This window comes from Bufo gargarizans, chromosome 8 (genome assembly GCF_014858855.1).
Source record: "Bufo gargarizans isolate SCDJY-AF-19 chromosome 8, ASM1485885v1, whole genome shotgun sequence".
NCBI lineage: Eukaryota > Metazoa > Chordata > Amphibia > Anura > Bufonidae > Bufo > Bufo gargarizans.
Window position 1 is genome coordinate 36,713,703 of NC_058087.1, and position 12,599 is coordinate 36,726,301.

Sequence of the window (12,599 nt, forward strand, 5' to 3'; positions counted from 1 at the left end):
GACATCACAAGAATGAATGCAGATTCGCTGCGGATATTACCTGCGGTAAAACTCACACCGGATTACAGTATAAGGCAAGTGGATGAAGTTTTTTTTAAAAGCTGCATCCTTAAAAAATGAGAATGCTATGATTTTCTAATTAGCAGCATCATCATTCTGTTGTGGATCGGTCACAGAATTTACATTCAATGTGGCAGTGGCACAGTGTTCATGTAGCACATAAGAGACAGACTTAGAAATAAAACTGACTACCAACAGTCACCACTAGGGGGAGCTAGCTGCTTACTTTTCATAAACTGAACTCAATAATAAAACAAGAATATGGTGATGGAAATTGCCCGAAACATTCTCAAACTAAATTATCAGAATTATCATAAATCCTCACTTCCAGGCAAAAGAAGGTTGTAAACAACATATCGCAGCTTCCAGAAGAAAAGTCTGCAGGGACTGACCTATATAAGAGAGTTTCAAAAGGTGCTGCAATTTATTTCTAAGCTTGGCAGTGGCTCCTGTTGGAAAATATGACAGACTTTGACCGCGGTCTGGAACTTCTCCAGTGCAGTAACACAAGGTGACCTTTATCTTAGTAAAAGAAGTCACTGCTTCATGTGAGGCTGCGAGACTAAAAATTCCCTTTTACCCAACAGAAAACATGGAGTAAAATAAAATCACCCCAAAGTCTTATAGAAAACGGTGCAACACAGAAGACCCAAAAGTTGAATCAAAGCCCTTGCGCAACCTCAGCAGACGCGTGGCAGGGCAGTGCTTCATGGCAATTACAGCATGTACAGGCGACAAAAAACTACCAAACAAGCCAGACATAATAAAATATAACTTCTAATAGTATCTGTTAAAACACATAAGTGAACCAGACAAACAGGTATTAAAATAAACTGTTCCCTGTGTATTAATGTCTATCATGTTTGTGTGTTATTTCTGCTGGCAGGAGTGTGCACCTTCCCTGCTGCAGTAACACACTTGCTCATATAACTGCACTGATCGCCAGTTATTTCACTGGCTCTTATATAGAGCTCAATCTGCCTCTTAACATATGACATTCTCCCCCTCCCCCCCCCCCGCGACATGTTTCGCCAGCTAAGGCTACTTTCACACCTGCGTTCAGGTGTCCGCTCGTGAGCTCCGTTTGAAGGGGCTCACAAGCAGCCCTGAACGCAGCCGTCTGGCCCTAATGCATTCTCAGTGGAGGCGGATCCATTGAGAATGCATCCGCCTGCCAGCGCTCAGCCTCCGCTCCGCTCAGTGAGCGGACACCTGAACGCTGCAAGCAGCGTTCGGGTGTCCGCCTGGCCGTGCGGAGGCGAGCGGATCCGTTCCGACTTATAATGGAAGTCAATGGGGACGGATCCGCTTGAAGATGACACCATATGGCTCAATCTTCAAGCGGATCCGTCCCCCATTGACTTTCAATGTAAAGTCTGAACGGATCCGCTCAGGCTACTTTCACACTTAGAAAATTTTTCGAAATTCTAATGCAGACGGATCCGTTCTGAACGGAGCCACCGTCTGCATTAATATGAGCGGATCCGTTCAGAACGGATCCGATCGAACGCACGTGTGAAAGTAGCCTAAACTGGCTTCATCAGGGGTATAGGGCAGCATGCTGGCTTCATCAGGGGTATAGGGCAGCATGCTGGCTTCATCAGGGGTATAGGGCAGCATGCTGGCTTCATCAGGGGTATAGGGCAGCATGCTGGCTTCATCAGGGGTATAGGGCAGCATGCTGGCTTCATCAGAGGCAAGGAATGTCTGGGATCAGTGCAGTGATATGAGCAAGTGTGTTACTGCAGCAGGGAAGGTGCACACTCCTGCCAGCAGAAATAACACACAAACATGATAGACATTAATACACAGGGAACAGTTCATTTTAATACCTCTTGGTCTGGCTCACTTATGTGTTTTAACAGATACTATTAAAAGTTATATTTTATTTTGTTACAATTATCTGGGTCAAGTTAGGTATCTAGCCTGTCTGGCTTGTTTAGTAGTTTGTTAAATACACTTATACCCAGATAAGGTCCCTTAGTTCGCATGTACAGGCGATATGGCATTCAATAATACTAAATATGATCACTTGTATTTTTTGTGATTGCAAAATCACATAAGTTTTTTTTGTAATTTTTTTAGGGTCCTCCATTCACTTCCTGATATGCGGATGTGCATATACAGGTGAAACTCGAAAAATTAGAATATCGTGCAAAAGTCCATTTATTTCAGTAATGCAAATTAAAAGGAATTTCATTAATGCAGCTTAAAAATTAGAATTTTATGAAAAGGTTCAGTATTCTAGGCTCAAAGTGACACTCTAGTCAGCTAATTAGTCCATACCCCCTGAGCAAAGGGGACCCGAGATTGTGACTTTGGGGTTTCATAAGCTATTAGCCATAATCATCCAAATTATAACAAATAAAGGCTTGAAATATCTCGCTTTGCATGTAACGAGTCTATCTCATATGTTAAACACAGAGAGAGAATGCACCAAACAGATAACACTGACTATGCTGGCAAGACATAAATGCAGGTATTAAAAGCTGAGACTTTTGCCAATATATTCCAGTCAGGGAGATATCGGAGCCCATCATGCACCACGTCACGGTTCTCAGCATGGCAAGGGGTCCTAACCGCTGCTCTAACTGTGGTGTGAACACGGTCTGAAGGTGTTATAATTCAGCTCACAGCCAAGCTTCCACACAAACGCCCAGCATGAATACTGCGGTAGTACAATGTGAATGAAGCCAGGCCGCGAGCCACACCCACACCAGACCATGTGATGGAGGTTACCAGGTGCAAAAGAGTGTTAGAATGCCAGGTAAAGGCAAACGCACTCAAATGAAAGACACGCCACAGTGTCTGGGGCTGAGCAGCTCCTCCAGGATTGCCACTATATTTCTGTGTTTTTGTCTTGTTAGATTTGAGTGCGTTTGCCTTTACTTGGCATTCTAACACTCTTTTGCACCTGGTAACCTCCATCACATGGTCTGGTGTGGGTGTGGCTCGCGGCCTGGCTTCATTCACAGTGTACTACCGCAGTATTCATGCTGGGCGTTTGTGTGGAAGCTTTGCTGCGAGCTGAATTATATCACCTTCAGACCGTGTTCACACCACAGTTAGAGCAGCGGTTAGGACCCCTTGCCATGCTGAGGACCGTGACGTGGTGCATGATGGGCTCTGATATCTCCCTGACTGGAATATATTGGCAAAAGTCTCAGCTTTTAATACCTGCATTTATGTCTTGCCAGCATAGTCAGTGTTATATCTGTTTGGTGCATTCTCTCTCTGTGTTTCATATGTTTGCTACATTCTGTGTAGTTTGCTCTTGTGGTGCATGTGGACCGCGCCGACATCCTCCATTGTATGCATATTTTGCTGGGGTTAGTCGATTACTGCGGTCCACATGCGGTCGGGCTGCTCCCCCAATAAAAGACACGCCACAGTGTCAGGGGCTGACCAGCTCCTCCAGAATTGCCACTATATTTCTGTATCTCATATGTTAGTTTCACCTTTTATATTGCATTACTGAAATAAATGAACTTTGCACGATATTCAAATTTTTCGAGTTTCACCTGTATATCTATCTCTATCTACAGCAGTGACAAGGACACTGTTCATTATTTGTTCCTATTATCTACCAAGAGTATACAGCTAGAGAGGCTGACCACCTTCTAACACGCTATAAAATGAAAAAAAAAATATATATGATTTAATAATATCAGGTGTTATTGAAGGGCATCTGTCAGCAGTTTTGTACCTATGACACTGGCTGACCTGTTACATGTGCACTTGGCAGCTGAAGACATCCGTGTTGGTCCCATGTTCATATGTGCCCACATTGCTGAGAAAAATGATGATTTAAAGGGAGTCTGTCACCACATTTGAGCATATTACACTGATCAAATAGCGTTATATGTGCCACCGAGAACTTAAAAACTGTACCTTTGTTGTATCTAATGGATTTTTCTTTCAGCCAAAAATGAACTTTTAAGATTCTGTAAATGCGCCCTCTCAAGTGCCCAGGGCGGCGTCTCAATCGTCCGAGCCCCAGGCAGCACCTCCTCAACGGCTCATAACCCTGCCATCCGTGTGCTTTACTCTCCTCCTCTCTCCTTTTCCACTGCGGCTGCGCGGTCAAATTCGTAGCGGGCGCAGTGGAAAAGGAGAGAGGAGGAGAGTAAAGCACACGGATGGTGGGGTTATGAGCCGTTGAGGAGGTGCTGCCTGGGGCTCGGACGATTGAGACGCCGCCCTGGGCACTTGAGAGGGCGCATTTACAGAATCTTAAAAGTTCATTTTTGGCTGAAAGAAAAATCCATTAGATACAACAAAGGTACAGTTTTTAAGTTCTCGGTGGCAGATATAACGCTATTTGATCAGTCTAATATGCTCAAATGTGGTGACAGACTCCCTTTAATGTATGTAAATGAGCCTCTAGGAGCAACTGGGGCGTTGTCATTACACCTAGAGGCTCTGCTCTCTCTGCAACTGCCGCGCCTCCTGCACTTTGATTGACTTTAGGTGGAGGCAGGGCCAGGTGTGATCACGTTGATACTGCCAATCAAAGTACAGATTGCATAGTTATCATTTAGCGTCTGTGCTGAAGTGGAGGAAGTATGGACAGACCATGGAAGCGCTCATGTGGATAACAAGTGAATGACGCCATTTAGTTTTTGGTATTTACATGGTCTGTAGCAGGGCGGCTGGGGACCCTCTGTGTCAGAGCTGGGGTATAAATTCACTTACAACTGTACGCCCAAAGCTTTAAAAGGTTATGGACTTCTCTGCCATTTTTATACAAAATGACCAACTCTTTTTTACAAATTGACCAACCCCTAAAAAGTTCTGCTTTATTTTTTATCCTGAATCAGTTAAAAATAAAAAAATAAGCATTACTCACCTCACTGGGGTCCCTGTTCCCTGCTGTTCTCTACCTCCTGGTCCTGGTTGAACACACAGGAAATGGTTGGAAACACCTTCCCGGCCAATCACCGACTATAGTAGTTTACCTATTCTGCCAATGATTGGCTGGGCGATCATTTTCAGCTATTGCCCTCCTGAACAACTTCTTAAAAGACAAGGCATTATACGACCCCCAGGTAATGAATGGGTATTCTTGGTCTTAAATGCTTGTGGTCCTTGAGGTCTCATGACTTACCAATATCCTAATAGCTGAGCAGCACAAATGAAGCCATTTACATTGGACTCTATTAGTCCTCATGCACATAGTCGTACCCGGTTTGCAGTGCACAGATCCGCAAAATGTGGATACCTTCCGTGTGCATCTCACACACAATTGTCGAAATGTGTATTCTTGTCCACAAAATGGACAAGAATAGGACAGGTTGTATAATTTGCTGCACAGCCGCACGGATGAGAACAGCTCACAGATGACATGCACGTGGATCAGACACAGACCCAAAAATACGGTCTTGTGCACGAGGCCTAAACCATACAACTGCTTTAAATGAATATGCAGAAATTCAGCTTTTCCCAGTGACACTGAATATTCACAGATCTGTTTCTGCGCCTCTAACCTTTAATCAGTGGGGGGAACATACAGAAACAGGAAAGTAATGGCTAAAGATTGACCTAGCCCACTTACCGGGCGTGCACCTCTAGGAACCGTAAATAGAGTCAATAAGACATTTTTTCACTGCTTCATTTGCTAAAAGTTGTTCCTTTAGAGGGCCCCCTCTTGCCCTGGGCCCCATAGCAGTCGCATGGTCTGCCGCTATGGTAGTTACGCCCCTGGTCCTACTACAGTCTGTACCAAAGCAGAAGACAGCTCACCTCTCACCACATCTATCACATCACACACTGGGTCTATGCTGCCGATGTGTTTCGGATGCGCCGGGTTCACCTTCACTTTTCCACCAAAAAGCAGAGCTACAATATAAAGACAAGATTTTTAAAGACAAGTCATCCATCTCATGGGACTATCTGATAATAAGCGTTCACGTGACGGCTGCCTGAACTCATTACAGGGGATTATAGTATGGGTAGTGGACCAGTGGTCACAGCAGACGACGGGACGGTTTCTACTCTTTTCACTACTTAGAATTAAGCCAGAAAATCTGGCTGTGTCTGCGCCAATGTCCCTGGCAATTTATAGCATTTCATCTCACTTGTACATTTTAATTACTTGGGTAAATAAGCGCCAAGGAAGAAAACAGGAATCTTAGTCATACAGTGGGCAAAGGCTTCCAACCTCTGCCACACCTTAATTAATCAAGGAAGAAAAGTTTATGTAAATAAGAATGAGCGATGACTCTTTGCCCGTACCCTCGCCTGAGAAAGGGGATAGTTCTAACCCCGAAACAGGTCGTTAATCTTCCCGTCTCTTGCATCAGGGGTGTGTATCCCAGAGAGAAGAAAAGGGTGAAGAGTTTTTTTCTGGGAAGCATAATTTTTTTCCCCCTTCTCTAGGAATCTTTTTTTATTTAAATAATAAAAAAACATTGGTGTACCGTCTGGTACATGAGGCACCATGATGTACATGCAGTCATGTTCCCACTCTTTCACCCCAATCTCGCCAGGCTATACTGGCATTGCTGTGATACTGCCTGTTAGGATATACCTTAGGCATGTCTATGTATTTTATATCCATAGGCGGTAATGTAAACTTATATATACACATCATAATGATGTCATGTGGGCCTGAGGGGGAAAAATGTCTTGGCCATTAAAGGGGTATTCTAATCTAGAACACTGATGGCGTAGCGCTAGAAAATGTCAGATAGGTGGGGGTCCCAGACTATCTCCAGAATGGGAGTCACAAAGTGAACAGAGAGCGGCCATGCATGCCTTTTGTCGCTATGGCAGTTACAAAAATAGGCGAGCACGTTCGCTTGGCTATTTTTGGAACGGTGATAGTGATAAATGGAGAGAATGCTGTGCATGCGTAGTGCGCTCTCCTTCACTTCTGGTGCCCCATTCTCTAGATAGGAGCAGGTCCCAAAGCGGGGGGCCTGCACCTATCTGACACTGATGGCATCCTCTAGAGATATGCCAGCAATGTCTCAAGATAGGCTAACCTTTCAAAAGGGTTAAACCACATTTGCAGGTGAGATACCCAGTATAAATATCCATTGCAGTGACGGATACAGGCCTGCTTACTTACTGTGCTGATTAAGAAGCATCCTTATGGATATACGGCTCATGTAGAAGCGATCTAAGAAATACTGCACGTTTTGAGATGTTACTGGGTCGGCTCCGAAGCTGTCCTTATACTCCACAACGCCCTGCGCCATGGTCGGGATGACATCATTGTGACGATTTCGGATCGTTATTACGGTATCTGTGAAGCTTTAGGGACAAAAAAAAAAAACAACAGAAAATTATTCAAATTTTACCATGCATCAATGCCGTCATAATAATGTCTAGCGATCAAACTCGGAAAACATAAATGTTAAAAAAACTATTTAAAAAAGGTCCAAAACAAACATAAAAGGCATTTTTATTTTATCTTACTGCTATTTATTTAATCTTACTTCTATCCTACAACTAACTCCACCAAGAATAAATGTATAAAGGCCCTTTTATGTGCACAAATAAAAATGTGAAAATTCATTGACCACCAAACTTCGTTGAGCCAAAACAGAAAGCTGCTAAGGTGGGCTTGAGCCATCCCTGTTATGTGCCCTTTAAGCAAAATGTCAGTAGGTCTCGGGAGGTGGCAGTTGACTGCAATACCCGATACCAGTGTCCAATTCTTTTGTACCACAATTTGCAACCATAAATTTGTCTGAAAAAAATCATAAACTTGTATTAAACTATAGCACTGTACTTTTCTCATCTTATTTATATAGGAATAGAAAAGGGGGTCTCCACTGACGTTAACATGGCAGAAGTGGCGCTATTTCTGGAGGAAAAAAAGCAGACCGTTTTTCACATTTTGGACAAACCCTTTAATTGCAGACATCTTCAGATTTCTTCACCCTCACTGGTCGTGGCAAAAAAATTCACATTAACTGGGAAATGAACAAAAAACACTTACCTGGTGTTTATCTTTTTCCCTGCCAGTTCCTGAGTTCCTCGACTGCCATCCAAGACGGCCGCGCCACTTCTCAGACTACCTGATGCATAATGTACATTTGGTAACGAGACACTTCCTGCTTGTCCAGCTCTGCTCACATGAACAGTGCTGGCCTAACAAGAGCAGAGCTGGACAAGCAGGAGGCGTCTTGGACTGCTGATTCACAATGTGTATCAGATCGGTCCGAGAAGTGGTGCGGCCATCTTGGATTACAGAAGAGAAGCCCAAGAATTAGCAGATCTGCAACTAAAAATATAAAAAGCAGGTCACCAGGTAACTGTTCTGTTCGTCCCCCAGCTAAGGTTTTTTTTTTTTTATTGAACTAGAGGGTCGCTTTAACTGAACTACTTACTGTCTAATAGAGTGGATTCTAGAGTGGATCCACGTGAAGGCATAGGATAGAAATGATGGCTGCGCAGCGTACTTACTGCCGGACTGTGTCAGGATCGTCTGTATTTTTGTCTTTAAAATCAACTATCTCCTGGAAGCTCTGAACGTACCTGCAAAGAAACAGACATGTCGAATGATCAGAAACATGCACTTTTTTATATTTTTAGGCAGCATTTGAAACAAATCTTAGACCTCTCATTGTCCACACCGAGACATGTGCAAAACGTCATTGTAAAAACTAGATATGGCCGACTTCCCACCGACCACCTCTAATGCCTTCCAGGGATACATGATTGTGGGCATCACAAAGCTAAAGCATGCCTGACCATAAGAAGGCACCTGGGGGGCCTGCTCCAGTTTACGGCATGATTACATTTACAAATGCGGCACTTGTCACGACCACCATAGCTATAAAAGCCAAATGCTAGTTTTAACCCCAAAAAAATTACACTATTGGGTTTGTAGGTTCTGTCAGTAAAATGGTATCAGCATTCGTATCGGGCTTATTCATGAAAGGGGTTCTCCAGGATTTTTATACTGATGGCCTACCCTTAGGATCAGATTGGCTGGTCCAGGACTGCACATGCCCTGATACCTTCCGTTCACTTCTATAGGAGTGTTGAGCATATGTTTTCAGAAGTGCCATAAGAAAAGAACGGGAAGCGCACCGCACAGGTGCAACCACCTCGCCATTCACTTCTATGGGACGGCTCCTTTCTGTTCGCTTGAATGGGAAGGAACCGTCCCATAGAAGTGAATGGGACGGCTGGGATGTAATTCCACCTGCTCACCGCTGCGGTTGCGACAGCAAGCAGGTAAACAATGAAGGTAAGGCAGCGCTCGTAGAAGCTTGGACTTCTCTTCAAACAGCTGATCGGTGGGAGTGCTGGGAGTCAGAGCCACGCCAATCTCATACTTACATAAATTGAACGGACAAAGAACAAATCATCAATCGATCTCTACCGTGGACTTCCATTGATGGGAAGACGATGGGTGGTTTGGCAGGAATGACTTTTTGAATTACAGCACTGACATGGCCAAAAGAAAATTAACATGACAGATCAACTATATGACAGATATCTGCCATCAGCCGGGATCTGTTACAAGTGTTCACGTCACAAAAAGGACGACAGAAAACGTTCAGTTTTTTTGCGGATCTGTGTTTCCGCAAAAACCTTTAGTTTTTTACCAACTGTACATCCGCATCCGTTCCGTTTTTCCGCAAACAAAAATGGAAGGAGGAATGTATGTTGCTAGGGTACTAAAAAAAAAATTTTTTTCTATTCCCTGGAAACAGATCCGCAATTGCGGATGACATATTGATGCATTCCGCATGTCATTCGCATTTTTAGCTGACCCATTGACTAAAATGGGACCACGGACCGCATTTTGCGGACAATAGTAGGACAAGCTCCATTTTCTTTTTGCGGATCCGCATAACGGAACGGAACAACGGATGCAGACAGCACACGGAGTGCTGTCCATTTTTTGTGGGGCCACGGAAATGAATGGGTCCGCATTTCGTTGTGGATGTGGATTACAAAATACTGACGTGTGAGTGGACCCTAAATCTGCCTTTTTGCTCATTCAAAATATTGTATCGTCAGCCTAGGGCTAGTCTGTAATTTAGGGCTCTTTCACATCTGCGTTCTTTTCTTCCGGCATAGAGTTCCGTTGTCGGGGCTCTATGCCGGAAGAATACTGATCAGGATTATCCTAATGCATTCTGAATGGACAGTCCGTCCTTCAGGATGCATCAGGATGTCTTCCATTCCGGAACGTTTTTTGGCCGCAGCAAATAGCGCAGCAAATAGCGCAGCAAATAGCGCAGCATGCTGCGCTTTTTGCTCCGGCCAAAAATCCGGAACACTTGCCGCAAGGCCGGATCCGGAATGAATGCCCATTGAAAGGCATTGATCCGGATCCGGCCTTAAGCTAAACGTCGTTTCGGCGCATTGCCGGATGCGACGTTTAGCTTTTTCTGAATGGTTACCATGGCTGCCGGGACGCTAAAGTCCTGGCAGCCATGGTAAAGTGTAGTGGGGAGCAGCATACTTACCATCCGTGCGGCTCCCGGGGCGCTCCAGAGTGACGTCAGGGCGCCCCAAGCGCATGGATGACGTGATCGCATGGATCACATGATCCATGCGCATGGGGCGCTCTGACGTCATTCTGGAGCGCCCCGGGAGCCGCACGGACTGTAAGTATACTGCTCCCCCGCTCCCCACTACTACTATGGCAACCAGGACTTTAATAGCGTCCTGGCTGCCATAGTAACACTGAAAGCATTTTGAAGACGGATCCGTCTTCAAATGCTTTCAGTACACTTGCGTTTTTCCGGATCCGGCGTGTAATTCCGGCAAGTGGAGTACACGCCGGATCCGGACAACGCAAGTGTGAAAGAGGCCTTACAAATACAGAGCGCCACCATGATCTGACTATACACATAAGAGGACATGCATTCTAGTGTAACTGTGTAAGGCTACTTTCACACTAGCGTTTTTGCTTGATCCGGCAGGGTTCAGCAAAAACGCTTCAGTTACTGATAATACAACCGTCTGCATCAGTTATGAACGGATCCGGTTGTATTATCTTTAACATAGCCAAGACGGATCCGACATCAAGTCCATCGAAAGTCAATGGAGGACAGATCAATTTTCTATTGTGGCAGATTGTGTCATAGAAAACAGATCTGTCCCCACTAACTTGCATTAGGGGTCATGCCGGATCAGTCTTGCCCCGCATCCCAGGACGGAAAGCAAACTACAACATGTTGCGGTTTGCTCTCCGGTATGGGAACGCAACTAAACGAAACTGAATGCATTTTGGAGGATTCCATTCTGTTCCGTTCAGTTTTGTCCCCATTGACAATGAATAGGGACAAAACTAAAGCATTTTTTTCCGGTATTGAGCCCCTAGGATGGAACTCAATACCGGAAAACGTAAACGCTAGTGTGAAAGTACCCTAAGATGGCCATACAAGATGGAAAAAAAAAATAATCCATAGAGGATTTCATCACAAACTGCAGGCTTTACATGTGGATTTTGCATCCTGAGCATTGCAAAATCTGAAGGAAGAATTGAAGCAGAAGAGTAGCTTGAAGGTCCTGGGACACGGTGTACAATCTGCACCAGGAACCCTCTCTGCTGTCCCCTTATGTGGCAGAGAAGTTTTTAGGGCCACCTCCTGCACTACAGTAATGCCATGGCAATCTGCTCTGTGTTCAGCGTCCTGAGGCTCAATCCTCTGCGTTACTAAACTGCAAACCTAAAGGGACAAGTAAGAAAGATGGAGGCTGCCTTAGAAGAAGTGCTAGGGAAGACTTGCTGCCTCACTGTGTCACCTACCAGCTCTGCACCAGTTTGATTGAAGGCATCTTCAGGAGGTTGTCAGGAAGCAAATTAATCTCTTTCATTATATTAGCTAGTCGTACGGGCAATTCCTGACGGAGAAATATAAATGATGTCTTTTCACATGCGTTTACCGATCCTGCAAGGGAAAAAATATATAAATAAATTCATCACCAAAAATAAAATCTGACCAACTCATGGTTTTGACGCCAACAATTTTCTGAACACCTTTGACACGGAACAATCGTTTCTACATATGTTAGTGGTTTCAGGCTGCAATCTTTATTACTTCATTCATTTAATTTTCAAACTCCCCCAATATCTATTTTGTAATCTGCTCCTAGCTTCAGACTTTAGTGGTAAGAACGAGTCCCTCTCGGTTATACCGTGCCTGATGGATGTGAGGTTTGTGTGTCCAGGATGCTGCTACCTTCACTAGCTCTCGTGTATCAGCACAGCTTCATTTCTGGAACGATTTCTCCTTCTACAGCACTCTGCTCCCTTGTACGGTCACTGATTTTGCGGAGTGTGTGATTCCCCCTCTACCGCAGAGTCTGTCACGAGTGCCCTTCTATTTCGATACTTCTACACAGCCCTTGTGATTCAGCCCCTGCAGACCACCATGTGTTCTCCACCAGACTACACTATGACACAGCTTGTGAGATCTGCCCTCCCTGAAGGCTTGGCTGCTTTCTTCCCAGTCTGTTGATCTGGCTCTCGTCCAGTCCATCATTTGCTGTCCTGCTACTTCTGACATAGTTCCCACAGTTTCTTCAGGACCAAAAACATCCAGCACATGCAGTACGGATAA

The 12,599-nt window shown here is 44.6% G+C and overlaps 1 protein-coding gene across 1 annotated transcript in view; it reads right to left on the minus strand.

The window, feature by feature from the left end:
• Positions 1 to 12,599, minus strand: part of PDK1 (pyruvate dehydrogenase kinase 1) — a 44,937-nt gene that overhangs the window by 21,722 nt on the left and 10,616 nt on the right. Inside the window, exons 2-5 of the mRNA XM_044303545.1 lie at positions 11,786 to 11,927; positions 8,476 to 8,547; positions 7,133 to 7,317; positions 5,803 to 5,898 (exon numbers count right to left, since the gene is read on the minus strand). Coding sequence (XP_044159480.1) covers positions 5,803 to 5,898; positions 7,133 to 7,317; positions 8,476 to 8,547; positions 11,786 to 11,927 — 495 coding nt within the window. The remainder of the gene's footprint in view (positions 1 to 5,802; positions 5,899 to 7,132; positions 7,318 to 8,475; positions 8,548 to 11,785; positions 11,928 to 12,599) is intronic.